The sequence below is a fragment of the Coregonus clupeaformis genome, unplaced genomic scaffold (genome assembly GCF_020615455.1).
Source record: "Coregonus clupeaformis isolate EN_2021a unplaced genomic scaffold, ASM2061545v1 scaf0090, whole genome shotgun sequence".
Taxonomy (NCBI): domain Eukaryota; kingdom Metazoa; phylum Chordata; class Actinopteri; order Salmoniformes; family Salmonidae; genus Coregonus; species Coregonus clupeaformis.
The window spans coordinates 82,501-100,000 of NW_025533545.1; the positions used below are offsets into that span (position 1 = coordinate 82,501).

General features: G+C 44.4%; 1 protein-coding gene across 1 annotated transcript in view; it reads right to left on the reverse strand.

The window, feature by feature from the left end:
* dok1b (docking protein 1b) overlaps positions 1 to 17,500 on the reverse strand; it is a 19,875-nt gene that overhangs the window by 1,003 nt on the left and 1,372 nt on the right. Inside the window, exons 2-6 of the mRNA XM_041872218.2 lie at positions 8,282 to 8,407; positions 5,337 to 5,507; positions 4,468 to 4,561; positions 3,589 to 3,761; positions 219 to 660 (exon numbers count right to left, since the gene is read on the reverse strand). Of these exons, the coding sequence (XP_041728152.1) occupies positions 219 to 660; positions 3,589 to 3,761; positions 4,468 to 4,561; positions 5,337 to 5,507; positions 8,282 to 8,407 (1,006 nt within the window). The remainder of the gene's footprint in view (positions 1 to 218; positions 661 to 3,588; positions 3,762 to 4,467; positions 4,562 to 5,336; positions 5,508 to 8,281; positions 8,408 to 17,500) is intronic.

The following is a 17,500-nucleotide window of genomic DNA, read 5'->3' on the forward strand; positions in this document are numbered from 1 at the left end:
ATTAAATTGGTTTGTCAGTCGTCAGCATGCACACATAGTCACGAAAAAAGACAACAATCAAAGTACTTAAAACAAGATAGCAAAAACATCAAATGTTTACAATCCAAATACAATAATCAGATCACAGCTTCCTCCTCCTAATTATAATTATAATAATACATCTAATTTTAGGCGCTTTTCAAAACCCCCAAAGTCACATTAAACATGATGAGACGAACCTCCTCGAGTCATGGGCGAGCGTGGGGGCGTCCCGCCCACTCCTATCACCAACGGCGGTGGCTCTGGTAAACTCCTCCCTTTTTGGTTCTGATTTTGGCTCTTCCCTCCATCTCCCTCCCTCCTCCCGAACACTCCGTCGGCTGATCCAGGCTTACTCCCTCCGGAACTGGAATCCCCATCCAGATCCCGGTTACTGCTGTTGCTGTCGACTACCAAGCCACCGCCCGTTGCCACGGCGTTGCGTTGCTGCATGAGGGCAGGGCTAGGGTCATATTCGAGGCTGCTTAAATGGTAGCTGAGATTGCACTCCTCGGCCAGGGCTTTCTGTGATTGGATGGCCTGCTCCACTATGAGGAAGATCTCGTTACCCTGTTTGGTCTCGAAGTTGAAGTTCCCCGGACCAGACTCACAGCGCCGCCCCGCCTCGAACGAAAACATCACCTGAAAACAAAAAAACAAAACAATGTTATACAACATAATCTACATTCTAGAGGTCAGAAAGGAGGGACAAACAAGCTTTCGTTTTATTTTGAAGATAATGTATAACGCCTCAGTGTTATTGTCTCTACTCTGTGGACTTGTATTTTGAAAGTGATATGATTCATTAGACATCAGGCAATATAAATAAAACATCAGCCTTGGTCATCCCCATGACAACAACCCCCAGCTCCTAAAAAGCATCTCTCAAGCCACTGACTGAAAAGAAAGCAGGTCATTGTCATGGTTATGTAGTAAAACCCACAGGTAGGGGTAATAGTAATAACCCCAGGTAGTGGTATTAGTAATAACCCCAGGTAGTGGTAATAGTAATAACCCCAGGTAGTGGTATTAGTAATAACCCCAGGTAGTGGTATTAGTAATAACCCCAGGTAGTGGTAATAGTAATAACCCCAGGTAGTGGTAACAGTAATAACCCCAGGTAGTGGTATTAGTAATAACCCCAGGTAGTGGTAATAGTAATAACCCCAGGTAGTGGTAATAGTAATAACCCCAGGTAGTGGTATTAGTAATAACCCCAGGTAGTGGTAATAGTAATAACCCCAGGTAGTGGTAACAGTAATAACCCCAGGTGGTGGTATTAGTAATAACCCCAGGTAGTGGTAATAGTAATAACCCCAGGTAGTGGTAATAGTAATAACCCCAGGTAGTGGTAATAACCCCAGGTAGTGGTAACAGTAATAACCCCAGGTAGTGGTAATAGTAATAACCCCAGGTAGTGGTAATAGTAATAACCCCAGGTAGTGGTATTAGTAATAACCCCAGGTAGTGGTAATAGTAATAACCCCAGGTAGTGGTAATAGTAATAACCCCAGGTAGTGGTAATAACCCCAGGTAGTGGTAATAGTAATAACCCCAGGTAGTGGTAATAACCCCAGGTAGTGGTATTAGTAATAACCCCAGGTAGTGGTAATAGTAATAACCCCAGGTAGTGGTAACAGTAATAACCCCAAGTGGTGGTATTAGTAATAACCCCAGGTGGTGGTAACAGTAATAACCCCAGGTAGTGGTAACAGTAATAACCCCAGGTAGTGGTAATAGTAATAACCCCAGGTAGTGGTATTAGTAATAACCCCAGGTAATGGTATTAGTAGTAACCCCAGGTAGTGGTAATAGTAATAACCCCAGGTAGTGGCAATAGTAATAACCCCAGGTAGTGGTAATAACCCCAGGTAGTGGTAATAGTAATAACCCCAGGTAGTGGTATTAGTAATAACCCCAGGTAGTGGTATTAGTAGTAACCCCAGGTAGTGGTAATAGTAATAACCCCAGGTAGTGGTATTAGTAATAACCCCAGGTAGTGGTAATAGTAATAACCCCAGGTAGTGGTAATAGTAATAACCCCAGGTAGTGGTAATAGTAATAACCCCAGGTAATGATATTAGTAGTAACCCCAGGTAGTGGTAATAGTAATAACCCCAGGTAATGGTAATAGTAATAACCCCAGGTAGTGGTAATAGTAATAACCCCAGGTAGTGGTAATAGTAATAACCCCAGGTAGTGGTATTAGTAATAACCCCAGGTAGTGGTATTAGTAATAACCCCAGGTAGTGGTATTAGTAATAACCCCAGGTAGTGGTAATAGTAATAACCCCAGGTAGTGGTAATAGTAATAACCCCAGGTAGTGGTATTAGTAATAACCCCAGGTAGTGGTATTAGTAATAACCCCAGGTAGTGGTAATAGTAATAACCCCAGGTAGTGGTAATAGTAATAACCCCAGGTAGTGGTATTAGTAATAACCCCAGGTGGTGGTAACAGTAATAACAAAAATTGGCGGGAAACAGCTGAGTGCATTCTGGAGAGCTGAGCCCATGCATTCTGGAGAGCTGAGCCCATGCATTCTGGAGAGCTGAGCCCATGCATTCTGGAGAGCTGAGCCCATGCATTCTGGAAAGCTGAGCCCATGCATTCTGGAGAGCTGAGCCCATGCATTCTGGAGAGCTGAGCCCATGCATTCTGGAGAGCTGAGCCCATGCATTCTGGAGAGCTGAGCCCATGCATTCTGGAGAGCTGAGCCCATGCATTCTGGAAAGCTGAGCCCATGCATTCTGGAGAGCTGAGCCCATGCATTCTGGAGAGCTGAGCCCATGCATTCTGGAGAGCTGAGCCCATGCTTTCTGGAGAGCTGAGCCCATGCATTCTGGAGAGCTGAGCCCATGCATTCTGGAGAGCTGAGCCCATGCATTCTGGAGAGCTGAGCCCATGCATTCTGGAGAGAGACGCACCTATAGGCTATCTTCGCCACACACCACTCCCCTTCTTGTCTCAACATTTTAAATTATACTCAAGACACATTATCTTCACACTTATTTTTTATGCTTTTCACTGACAGCCGCAACTCGATAATCAGCTAGGCCTTTTGTCAGCACGCTGTCTATGAAAGACTTCCTCATATGCCATTTATCTCCTGTTCTGTTGGTTTTCATTTCAACTTTCTTTCGTTGTCCAGAAGCCAAAGGCACAATCCGAGTCATATTAGCAAACCAATCCTAGTCGTTACATCTTTAGATTCACCCTAGATTCGTCTCGGTCATATACTGCTCGCATCAGGTGCGCTGTTTAGAATGGCGTTTTCCCAGGTGCGCTGTTTTCCCGCGAATTGTATTTTGGCAAATTGAATGAAAATGGCGTTTTATTGGCTGCTTCATTACAGGAGTTGTATGTTCTGTTAATATGAATGACCATAATGTAAATGTTATTTCTGTCATTCTGAGCACCGTGGATGGACGCCCTAATGGGCTCCCCACCCAATGCATATGGGTCAGGTACATTTCTCAAATGGCCGGCAAATTAAAAAATCTTTCCGGTCACGTTGTCGGGCGCCACATTTTCCTAACGGAAACCCTGGTGTGTGTGTGTATAAACCCACCCTGTCTCGTCCGTATCTCCTCAGTAGTTTGTAGGGCCAGATCAGTAGACTGCTCTTGGTCTTGGACTCCTTCAGTATGAGACTGTCATTGTCGGCCTTCAGCCAGTAGGTTCCCAACAGACCACAACGCTCTGAGGCCTCTGTCCTCTGCACACTCACCCAGAACTCATTCACTGTAGAGGGGGAGAGAGAGAGAGGGGGGAGGATGGAGGAGGAGAGAGCGAGAGAGAGAGGGAGGTGAGGGGTTACAATAAATTACAATAAAACTATTCTGGTCTAGCTTGTGGTTTAAAATACGTTTTCCTTTTTTTAACCTTGGCCTTTTAGTTTGTCAGTCAGCCTTTAACAGAAAGTGACAGTTTGTGGCAGTTTGTTGCATCACCATAACGATGAACGCTGTACAACCCTGCTTTCCCCTCTCAACAGAACTTTAAGACTTCATTCTCCATATTTTCTTCTTCTTCTTCTTTGTTTTTGTCTGTATACTGTAATTCAACTTTTAGCTGGGAACGTGTACAAGACAACCTAATTAATAATAATAAAACCTTGAAATTCTGTACCTTCCCCCAGCTTCTCCATATAAATATATATGTCAGCAGACAGACTCTCACTGTCCAGTGTTTGTGGAAGTGGGGGGCTGTGTTGACAACTTCGACACAGGTGATTTGATTAAGAAAGCTAATCCTGACAAAATGGACGCCTTGTCTCCAGAGAGTCTTGTTGATATGAACGTTGCTAAGGAATGATTAGTCCATAATCAAGGTTTTCAAAAGTGTTTTTTTACAGGCTCAATGCACTCACAAAACTCAAGGGGTATTAGTGGCAGTGTGTGTGTGTGTGTGTGTGTGTGTGTGTGTGTGTGTGTGTGTGTGTATTTACCCTCTTCTCGGCTGTAATAGATGAGATTCTCAGCCATCTCTAGATTAGTCTTTCCGTTAGAGTCAGACACACTACTGCTGCTACCACTAACCCCCTGAGAGATGGAGAGGGGGGAAATGATTAATTGATTCAGTTATTGCTATAATTCAGACTCACATAAGAACCATACTGTTCAGCACATTTTACAACCTTACAGAGAGAGAAAGGGAAAGAGAGAGAGACAGAGAGAGAAAGGGAGAGAGAGAGATACAGAGAGAAAGGGAGAGAGAGAGAGAGAGAGAGAGAGAGAGAGAGAAAGGGAGAGAGAGACAGATACAGAGAGAGAAAGGGAGAGAGAGAGAGAGAAAGGGAGAGAGAGAGATACAGAGAGCGAAAGGGAGAGAGAGAGAAAGGGAGAGGGAGACAGATAAAGGGAGAGAGAGAGAGAGAGACAGATAAAGGGAGAGAGAGACACACACACTGAGTGAGGGAATCTAAACTCCCACGATGTCTAAAGAGAATCTTCCCTTTGGAAATTCCCTCTGTTTCTTTCCTCCTCAGTGCGTGTGAACATCTCTAACTGATATCCAGCCTACACCCTATACTCAAGGGGTGGGTGGGAACGCTACAATGCTAGAAAGCGAAAAGGCTAAAAGGCTAGATGACTAGAAGGCCTAAGGAAGTGACCTCAGTATCTGGTACTGAAAACCCACATAGCGGGGGGGCAGAGCTACAGGAACACCAGTGTCTGTTGGAAAAAAATATTATTTTTGATAAAATAATAATAAAGAGACATACAGACAGGCAGAAACAGAGAGGGAGAGAGACGAGAGAGAGAGAGAGAGAGAGAGAGAGAGAGAGCGAGACCAAAGAGTTTCTTCACTCCATACCCCAAAGGCGATCTCACACATCTTCTCCACCCACTCCGTGCTGACGCTTCTCTCTGCAGCGAGCACATGAGTCTTGTCGTTGGTCTCCACACAAAAGGCGGACATATTGTCTTTGGGACAGGCTTCAGTGAGGGAAGGGAGGATGGAGATACAATCTGATAGACGGATAATCTGAGGAGGGACAGAGCGGTGGGGGGAGAGAGAGATAGAGAGAGATTATTATTCATTTCATATTGTCTTTGGGACAGAAAAATGAATTATTTCAACCCCCCTGTATAAAAGACACCTGTCCACAAAAGCAATCAATCAATCAGATTCCAAACTCTCCACCATGGCCAAGACCAAAGAGCTCTCCAAGGATGTCAAGGACAAGATTGTAGACCTACACAAGGCTGGAATGGGCTACAAGACCATCGCCAAGCAGCTTGGTGAGAAGGTGACAACAGTTGGTGCGATTATTCGCAAATGGAAGAAACACAAAATAACTGTCAATCTCCCTCGGCCTGAGGCTCCATGCAAGATCTCACCTCGTGGAGTTGCAATGATCATGAGAACGGTGTAGAATCAGCCCAGAACTACACGGGAGGATCTTGTCAATGATCTCAAGGCAGCTGGGACCAACGTCACCAAAAAAACAATTGGTAACACACTACGCCGTGAAGGACTGAAAACCTGCAGCGCCCGCAAGGTCCCCATGCTCAAGAAAGCACATATACAGGGCCGTCTGAAGTTTGCCAATGAACATCTGAATGATTCAGAGGAAAACTGGGTGACAGTGTTGTGGTCAGATGAGACCAAAATCTAGCTCTTTGGCATCAACTCAACTCGGCGTGTTTGGAGGAGGAGGAATGCTGCCTATGACCCCAAGAACACCATCCCCACCGTCAAACATGGAGGTGGAAACATTATGCTTTGGGGGTGTTTTTCTGCTAAGGGGACAGGACAACTTCACCGCATCAAAGGGACGATGGACGGGGCCATGTACCGTCAAATCTTGGGTGAGAACCTCCTTCCCTCAGCCAGGGCATTGAAAATGGGTCGTGGATGAGTATTCCAGCATGACAATGACCCAAAACACACGGCCAAGGCAACAAAGGAGTGGCTCAAGAAGAAGCACATTAAGGTCTTGGAATGGCCTAGCCAGTCTCCAGACCTTAATCCCATAGAAAATCTGTGGAGGGAGCTGAAGGTTCGAGTTGCCAAACGTCAGCCTCAAAACCTTAATAACTTGGAGAAGATCTGCAAAGAGGAGTGGAACAAAATCCCTCCTGAGATGTGTGCAACCCTGGTGGCCAACTACAAGAAACGTCTGACCTCTGTGATTGCCAACAAGGGTTTTGCCACCAAGTACTAAGTAATGTTTTGCAGAGGGGTCAAATACTTATTTCCCTCATTAAAATGCAAATCAATTTATAACATTTTTGACATAAGTTTTTCTGGATTTCTTTGTTGTTATTCTGTCTCTCACTGTTCAAATAAACCTACAATTAAAATTATAGACTGATCATGTCTTTGTCAGCGGGCAAACGTACAAAATCAGCAGGGGATCAAATACTTTTTTCCCTCACTGTACATTTTTTCAAACTTATGGGCGATTCACGATATATATAACCAAAAAAATGTTTTTCTCTAAATATGCGTTGTTGTATAATTAAAGGTACAATACACTGCATTTCAAACAGTCAGCAATAATCTTATGAATTCAGGGCTTGTGAAGTTATACCTAGAATAAATATAAGCCATCCACAACCTTAAGACCCACTAATTATTTAATTAATTATTTTATCAAAATAGTTTAACCTGCTTTTTTTTTGCAATAATCACTGACCTGGCTTTCAAGTCTGTATATGAAATTGCCTTTTTTTGTTAAAATTTAACTAGAACCATGCATAATGCACATTCACTAATAATGACTAACTTCTTGTAGAAGGCATTAGGCTGTAGAAAATTAACACGTGCTAGTGATTAGCCAGCTAATCTTTATATTTCAAGCCAACTTGATTATATTTGCTAGCTAACAAGGTTGAACAGTTGAATTGTTATGAACACACCCTTCTGTCTGTCTCCAACTGTTTGAAAAGCCTGTCTACTTTGTTCAGATGTCGAAATCAAGTGGCCTACCTTATTTCTCAAAATGAGAACAAGTTATATAATTGTGTTTTATGCTTATTGTACATTTATAAAACACAGACTAGACAGGTAATAACAGTGGTACCCCAATGCCTCTCGACTACAAACTGAGCATTCATTTTCTAGAATCAATGTTCGTTGATACTCTCGCTTAGTAGTGTCTGTTCTGCGTGCAATTTGAGTAGTTGAGACATTAAAAGGATATCGTTAGAAAAGTTAACTTCTTCTCTATTACAGTAAAATAAAGTCTCAATGTGTTTTGGTGTCCATATGACCGATTCTGTTGGACCAAACCTCAAATGCAAAGAGAGTTGATGTGATCTCCCAACGTTGTTGGCGTGAGAGGCAGGGGGAGGGGCTTGGTGTGTGTGTAAACCATAGAGGAAGAGGCGACGCAAGAGGTTTCACTCTCGCTAAAATCTGTCCAAAAGAAGCCCAATGCGTTTCTATGTGCTTATTTTGGACCTAAGCTTGTCGCCTGCCTTCTCGCCTTTGGGACAGCGACTCCCATTGTCAGGGCAGAGACGTACATCTCTTCATTATATTCAGATCTCTGGTGTAAATGGGGAAGGTGCACACAGCACAGAGGAGCGACAGAGACGAGACCAAAAAGACAACATGAGAACAAGCGGACATAAACGCTCATAAACACTAAAAATAACAAAACCTTGATTCTTGCGATACAGGCATTTGGAATATCGCGCAAAAAACATAAATTCAAATTAATCAAATTAATTCGATATATCGCCCAGCCCTACGTCTGACCAGGGATTTGAACCTAGAACCCTCCGTCCGACCAGGGATTTTGAACCTACCTTCTTGTCTAGTTTCTTGGTGTTGGGTTTGTCGCTGGCCCCGCCCCCTGAGCAGTCGTAGAACTCTAGGCGAGCGATGCCGTTTTGACTGGCTGGGTAGAGGACAAACCAGTTCTTCTTCCATTTCTGATGGAGGGAGAGAGAGGGGAGGGAGTTAGTCAATCCAACTGCTAAAACTGAAACAGCTTTTAGGAGAGTAAGACTGTTGGGTAACCACAGTCAGTACTAACCAAATGAAAGTATTCTTCAGTAAATAAAATTACTATGGTAAATCCTATCTGAATAAGACTTACAGAGTATCTAGATCACTAGGACACTAGTGATCTAGATGAGAACACAGAACAACCTTGAGGGGAAGTAGGGGAAATCTGCAGAAGGCCTTAGATGGTGTAAAGGAAGTAGGAACGTTTAGAGGCCTGTACGCAAGTCCCTAAGAGAAAGTCTAAATCAGTCATACACACACAAACAGTCTCTCAAACAGGTGGTTGAGGACCGACTCAGAGAAGGGACCTCCTATTGGGCTATCTATAACAAGAGGAAGTACCACTGCCAGCTATCATCATGGAGACACTTTCTCCACAGGGACACACATACGCACACAGTCTCTCAAACAGGTGGTTAAGGACCTATTCAGAGAATGGACCTCCTATTGGGCTATCTATAACAAGAGGAAGTACCAGCTAACATCATGGAGACACTTCCTGCTCAGAGACACACGGTGACCTCAGCAAACACAGGAGGTGACTAGGAGAGTGTGTGTGTGTGTGTGTGTGTGTGTGTTAACATTCTGCCTAGAGTGTAAACAAATTAGGTGGCCCTATGTCATAACCTCATTGCCTTATTTACAAAACATTGAGCTAATGTTTACACTCTTAACTCAACAAACAGGAAAGAATATGTGAGAGAATGATGTGGCAGAGGCATGACCTTCTATAGACACAAACTCAAGCTCTTTACATGTTCAAATGTCGCTGCTCACGCCATGCAAATAACACGTCAACTAAGGCATAAGGCTGAGAGAGAGGGGGGAAGAGATATAGAGATAGAGAGAGAGGGGGAAGAGATAGAGAGAGGGGGAGAGATAGAGAGGGAGAGGAAGAGAGAGGGGGATCGAGGGAGGGGGGAAGATGGAGAGAAGGGGGAGAGATAGAGAGGGGGAGAGGGAGGGAGAGAGGGCAAGGGAGGGGGGAGAGATGGAGAGGGAGGGGGAGAGATGGAGAGGGAGGGGGGAGAGATGGAGGGGAGGGGGAGAGTTGGAGGGGGAGGGGGGAGAGATAGAGGGGGAGGGGGGAGAGATGGAGGGGGTGGGGGAGGGGGGAGAGATGGAGGGGGAGAGAGGGGTCAAAGTTAATATGTTCGAGCCTAAATGACATCAGTGATGGAGAGAAAACACACACACAGACACGCAGTGTTGTCTCACCTAACCATCTTAAGATGAATGCACTAATATACAGTGCATTCTGAAAGTATTCAGACCCCTTGAGTTTTTACACATTTTGTTACGTTACAGCCTTATTCTAAAATTGATTAAATTGTTTTTTTTCCCCCTCATAAATCTACACACAATACCACATAATGACAAAGCAAAAACAGGTTTTTATAATTTCTTGCAAATGTATTACAAATAAAAAACGGAAATATCACATTTACATAAGTATTCAGACCCTTTACTCAGTACTTTGTTGAAGTACCTTTGGCAGCGATTACAGCCTCGAGTCTTCTTGGGTATGACGCTACAAGCTTGGCACACCTGTATTTGGGGAGTTTCTCCCATTCTTCTCTGCAGATCCTCTCAAACTCTGTCAGCTTGGATGGGGAGAGTCTCTGCACAGCTATTTTCAGGTCTCTCCAGAGATGTTTGATCAGGTTCAAGTCCGGGCTCTGGCTGGGCCACTCAAGGACATGCAGAGACTTGTCCCGAAGCCACTCCTGCGTTGTCTTGGCTGTGTGCTTAGGGTCATTGTCCTGTTGCCCCAGTCTCCCCAGGTTTTCATCTAGGACCTCTATGTACTTTGCTCCGTTCATCTTTCCCTCGATCCTGACTACTCTCCCAGTCCCTGCCGCTGAAAAACATCCCCACAGCATGATGCTGCCACCACCATGCTTCACCGTAAGGATGGTGCCAGGTTTCCTCCAGACCTGACGCTTGGCATTCAGGCCAAAGAGTTCAATCTTGGTTTCATCAGACCAAAGAATCTTGTTTCTCATTGTCTGAGTCCTTTAGGTGCCATTTGGCAAACTCCAAGCGGGCTATCATGTGCCTTTTACTGAGGAGTGGCTTCCGTCTGGACACTCTACCATAGAGGCCTGATTGGTGGAGTGCTGCAGAGATGGTTGTCCTTCTGGAAGGTTCTCCCATCTCCACAGAGGAACTCTGGAGCTCTGTCAGAGTGACTATCGGGTTCTTGGTCACCTTCCTGACCAAGGCCCTTCTCCCCCGATTGCTCAGGCAGCCAGCTCTAGGAAGAGTCTTGGTGGTTCCAAACTTCTTCCATTTAAGTATGATGGAGGCCACTGTGTTCTTGGGGACCTTCAATGATGCAGAAATGTTTTGGTACCCTTCCCCAGATCTGTGCCTCGACACAAACATGTTTTGGAGCTCTACGGACAATTCCTTCGACCTCATGGCTTGGTTTTTGCTCTGACATGCACTGTCAATTGTGGGTCCTTATATAGACAGGTGTGTGCCTTTCCAAATCATGTCCAATCAATTGAATTTACCACAGGTGGACTCCAATCAAGTTGTAGAAACATCAAGGATGATCAATGGAAACAGGATGCACCTGAGCTCAATTTCGAGTCTCATAGCAAAGGGTCTGAATACTTATGTAAATAAGGTATCTGTTTAGTTTTTTTAATAAATGTGCAACATTTTCTAAAAACCTGTTTTCACTTTATCATTATGAGGTATTGTGTGTAGATTGATGAGGGGGAAAAATAATGTAATACATTTTAGAATGAGGCTGTAACGTAACAAAATGTGGAAAAGGTCAAGGGGTCTGAATACTTTCTGAATGCACTGTAAGTCGCTCTGGGTAAGAGCGTCTGCTAAATGACTAAAATGTAAATATAACTGCCGCTGAGACAGAAACCAGGGGACAGGAAGTGTGTGGGATAATTACCCAGGAGCCTCTGCTTCCTCCTGCCTGCTATCTGCAGGTGTGTATCCCTTCTAACACACAGCTGTATGTGAGATCAGATCACTGTAACTGTATAAAAATTAAAAGCTTCAATTATAATGTAATCCCTGTATTGTATAGGCTTAGTGCATATAGCCTATCTGTGGGTAATCTTTAGGTATAATCTGGTGTCTCTGCATGCAGTATCCTGGTATGTTGTGTTGACATGATGGTACTGAATGAACAAGCCAGCAGCACCAAATAAGGCAACGGTACGAGCATCAACCGCCAATACTGAATGGAAATTATGTAAATTAACAGAGAGAGAGAGAGAGAGAGAGAGAGAGAGAGAGAGAGAGAGAGAGAGAGAGAGAGAGAGAGAGAGAGAGAAGAGAGAGAGAGAGAGAGAGAGAGAGAGAGAGAGAGAGAGAGATAGAGAGAGAAGAGAGAGAGAGAGAGAGAGAGAGAGAAAGAAAATGAGGGAGGGAGCTGACATTGACTTCCTCAAACCTGTGTCCTTTTGAAAGAAAACGTGTGTTTTTTCCCCCTTTATGCAGCTGCATTTCTACAAACAAAAGATACACACATTTTTACCTTTTACGATAACAACCAAACTGTAACATACACACATCTCACTGCAGAAAGCCCGGCAATCAATCACATTTTATAGTGTAGCGTCGAGGGTGTTATAGTTGTTGTTCAGTACAGTACAGTGCTGTCTGACCAGATGAATAGACCGACAAAGGCGTTTCTTCACACTAACAGAACATTACACTAACACTATCACACACCAGGGTAACGAGGAGAGATTGACAGGGAGTGGGTCAGTGTTAGAGAACATAGCAGAACACCACGTTCTACTCTGCATCGCCTTGCTTGTGGAAAGCACGCATAAAGAATGAGAGGTACAGACAGTGAGTCATTACAACTCGGTCAACTCTTTAACAGACAGACAGTCTGAGTGTTACAGGGGACTATTCTAGGCCTCTCAGCTCTAAACCTGTACAGACACTGAGTCATTACAACTCCGTGAACTAGGGCACACAAACAAACACACACACACACACACACACACGCAGACACAACGGATTAATCAACTGACAAAACTTTATACAAGCCCAAGTGGGCAAGCACAATCGCTGTGTCAACAGTTCTCCTGCCCGGTGTGTGTGTGTGTGTGTGTGTATGTGCGTGCGTGTGTGTGTGTGTGTGTATGTATGTGTGTGTGTGTATGTATGTGTGTGTGTGTGTGTGTGTGTGTGCTGAGACGAGCATATTAAATAAGCATACAGACATAACAGGTTGTAAATAATACAGTCTGCCCAAAACCTCTAACCTCAAGAGCCTGGCTGGCTGGGTTTCACCTTGGTTTCATCCCAAAGTGTACCCTATTCCCTAGTGCTCTACTTTTGACCCTAAGGGCACTACTTAGGGCACTAGGACCATACGAGGGTGTGTACCCTCCTTTTTATTCTCTAAACCAGCGTTTCCCAAACTCGGTCCAAAAAAGTCCACCAGAGATAATGCTTCCTCAGGAAACTGAACTCATTCAGTGTCCACAAATCAATATTGCAAACCTTTTACAGTTCTTTCAACGAGAGAGCGTTCTGTGTTTCTGGTTCACATGCCTCTCTGTCAAGAACAGGAACCGCCTCCAAGCCATTGTGAACACCTGCTCTAAGATCACGGGGAAGAAGTCTGGCTTCATTCTTTGAGCAGCAGACCAGGAGGAAGGCCCGTGCCATCCTGGGGGACAGCACCCATGTCCTCAACCCACAGTTCCAACTGCTCCCCCTTGGATGCCGCCTGCGCTGTCTCAAGTGCCCCACCAATAGGCGCAGGGTATGTTTGTCCTGTCTGAAGCACCCTGTCAGCCCCTCTGGGATTAATAAAGTTGTATTGTATTAACGTCAGCCCCTCTGGGATTAATAAAGTTGTATTGTATTGATGTCAGCCCCTCAGGGATTAATAAAGTTGTATTGTATTAATGTCAGCCCCTCTGGGATTAATAAAGTTGTATTGTATTGATGTCAGCCCCTCAGGGATTAATACAGTTGTATTGTATTAATGTCAGCCCCTCTGGGATTAATAAAGTTGTATTGTATTAATGTCAGCCCCTCTGGGATTAATAAAGTTGTATTGTATTAATGTCAGCCCCTCAGGGATTAATAAAGTTGTATTGTGTATTTGTATTAATGTCTTGTTGTTTTATCCTGTAATAGCTTCTCTGGTTTCTACACCCTCCAGGCCCCTAACACAACATATAATCCATCCACCACAACCAGTCTAGAGTCTACTACTGCAGGGTGCAGACAAGCAGCTGCCTGTCTGTGTGTGTGTCAGTGGAGGCTGGTGGGAGCTATAGGAGGACAGGCTCATTGTAATGTCTGGAGTGGAATAAATGGAACAGAGTCAAACATGTGGTTTCTATGTTTGATCTGTTTTTTTGTTGTTTTTTTTACCCCTTTTTCTCCCCTATTTCGTGATATCTAGTTGGTAGTTACAGTCTTGTCCCATCGCTGCAACTCCCGTACGGACTCGGGAGAGGTGAAGGTCGAGAGCCGTGCGTCCTCCGAAACACGACCCTGCCAAGCCACACAGCTTCCGCTTAACCCGGAAGCCAGCGGCACCAATGTGTCGGAGGAAACACTGTACAACTGGCGACCGAAGTCAGCGTGCACGGCGCCCGGCCCGCCACAAGGAGTCGCTAGAGCGCGATGGGATAAGGACATCCTAGCCGGCAAAACCCTCCCCTAACCCGGACGACGCTGGGCCAATTGTGCGCCACCTCATGGGTCTCCCGGTCACGGCCGGCTGCGACACAGCCTGGGATCGAACCCGGGTTTGTAGCGACGCTACATGTGTGCATGCAGACAGACAGACAGAGCCAGACAACGGTCCGCTCACTAGCATCAACAGAACAGCTCCACTGATCTACTAGGTTTTACAGGAAGGACTTTGATACATGACTCCACAGATCTACAAGACATATGGATGAGCCATAGCCCCATCTCCAGTGAGCAGTCCTCACCGGTTCTCTCTCTCTCTCTATCGCTCGCTCTCTCTCTATTCAATACAATTCAAAGGGCTTTATTGGCATGGGAAACAAATGTTAACATTGCCAAAGCAAGTGAAGTAGATAATAAACAAAAGTGAAATAAACAATAAAAATGAACAATTAACATTAAACTCACAAAAGTTCCAAAGGAATAGAGACATTTCAAATGTTATATTATGTATATTTACAGTGTTGTAACGATGTGCAAATAGTTAAAGTACAAAAGGGAAAATAAATAAACATAAATATGGGTTGTATTTACAATGGTGTTTGTTCTTTTGGCAGCAGGTCACAAATCTTGCCAATCAAAATTGGATTTGTTTTCGAATTCTTTGTGTGTCTGTGTAATCTGAGGGAAATATGTGTCTCTAATATGGTCATACATTTGGCAGGAGGTTAGGAAGTGCAGCTCAGTTTCCACCTCATTTTGTGGGCAGTTGGCACATAGCCTGTCTTCTCTTGAGAACCAGGTCTGCCTACGTCGACCTTTCTCAATAGCAAGGCTATGCTCACTGAGTCTGTACATAGTCAAAGATTTCTCTGTCTCACTCTCTCTCTCTCTCTTTAGCAATGAGTAACAAGAGGAAGTTGTGTTGTAGCCAACACCGTGCATCCAAGGTCTCTTAGTTACTTCGCTCAGTCGAAGCATAGCACCCTCCTCTGACTGCATTAGGAAGACGTTTCAACAATCACACATGCATAGAAGCCTAGCTTGCAAGACAAATACAATTCACATTCACTGTTGCCGCAGGATTCAAATGAAGCAGGGTCAAGTTAAGATAGCGCATCTATAGTATGCATATCAGTATGATAAAAAAAATAATTAAAAAGGGAATTGAGCAGTGCTCTGCTATAAATGTACTTATGAAACCTTCAGACCTATTAGTAATACACAGTAGGGTCACATTTTCCGACCTCGGACATGGCAGTGCCAAAGTCTGTGTGTTCTCACCAATAGAACTGATGTTAAACAGGGATGATTGTGTAAGCATCTACCACCATCTGACACCATCGGACACTATCTGACATCATTTAACACCCTTATCTGACACCATTAGTCATAACCCACACAGCCCACAAAATAATAGATCATGGTAACTTCCACAAAGCTGTGAACGATCTGAGAGACAAGGCAAGGAGGAGGGCCTTCTACGCCATCAAAAGGGACATAAAATTCGACACACCAATTAGGATCTGGCTAAAAATACTTGAATCAGTTATAGAACCCATTGCCCTTCTGGGGTCCGCTCACCAACCAAGAATTCACAAAATGGGACAAACACCAAATTGAGACTCTGCATGCAGAATTCTGCAAAAATATCCATAACAAAGCCATCACCTACAGAGAGATGAACCTGGAGAAGAGTCCCATAAGTAAGCTAGTCCTGGGGCTATGTTCACAAACACAAACAGACTCCACAGAGCCCAAGGACAACAACATAATTAGACCCAACCAAATCATGAGAAAACAAAAAGGTAATTACTTGACACATTGAAAATAATTAACAAAAAAACAGAGCAAACTAGATTGCTATTTGGCCCTAAACAGAGAGTACACAGTGGCAGAATACCTGACCACTGTGACTGACCCAAACATAAGGAAAGCTTTGACTATGTACAGACTCAGTGAGCATAGCTTTGCTATTGAAAAAGGCCGCCGTAGGCAGACCTGGCTCTCAAGAGAAGACAGGCTATGTGCACACTGCCCACAAAATGAGGTGGAAACTGAGCTGCACTTCCTAACCTCCTGCCAAATGTATGACCATAGAGACACATATTTCCCTCAGATTACACAGACCCACAAAGAATTCGAAAATAAATCCAATTTTGATAAACTCCCTTATCTATAGGGTGAAATACCACAGTGTGCCATCACAGCAGCAAGATTTGTGACCTGTTGCCACAAGAAAAGGGCAACCAGTGAAGAACAAACACCTTTGTAAATACAACCCATATTTATGTTGATTTATTTTTACTTTTTTACTTTAACTATTTGCACATCGTTACAACACTGTATATAGACATAATGACATTTGAAATGTCTCTATTCCTTTGGAACTTGTGTGAGGGTAATATTTACTGTTCACTTTTTATTGTTTATTTCACTTTTGTTTATCTATTTCACTTGTTTTGGCAATGAAACATATGTTTCGCATGGCAATAAAGCCCTTTGAATTGAATTGAATTGAGAGACAGAGAGACAGAGAAAAAGAGAGAGTGAGAGAGAGAGGAGATAGAGAGAGAATTTAGTTGAAAGAAAGAGTACAAAGAGGCCTCTTACAGACTAGTGACCAGTGACCAGTGACTGTGTGTTACTATTAATGTTCATATCGAGCCCTGCAAGGTAGCTATATACAGACCTGGGGGCTATAGGGCAACGTAGCTATATACAGGCCTCGGGGCTATAGGGCAAGGTAGCTATATACAGGCCTGGGGGCTTAGGGCAAGGTTGCTATATACAGACCTGGGGGCTATAGGGCAACGTAGCTATATACAGGCCTGGGGGCTATAGGGCAAGGTAGCTATATACAGGCCTGGGGGCTTAGGGCAAAGTTGCTATATACAGACCTGGGGGCTATAGGGCAACGTAGCTATATACAGGCCTGGGAGCTATAGGGCAAGGTAGCTATATACAGGCCTGGGGGCTTAGGGCAAGGTTGCTATATACAGACCTGGGGGCTATAGGGCAAGGTAGCTATATACAGACCTGGGGGCTATAGGGCAACGTAGCTATATACAGGCCTGGGGGCTATAGGGCAAGGTAGCTATATACAGACCTGGGGGCTATAGGGCAACGTAGCTATATACAGGCCTGGGGGGCTATAGGGCAAGGTTGCTATATACAGGCCTGGGGGCTATAGGGCAAGGTAGCTATATACAGGCCTGGGGGCTATAGGGCAACGTAGCTATATACAGGCCTGGGGGCTATAGGGCAAGGTTGCTATATACAGGCCTGGGGGCTATAGGGCAAGGTAGCTATATACAGGCCTGGGGGCTATAGGGCAAGGTAGCTATATACAGGCCTGGGGGCTATAGGGCAAG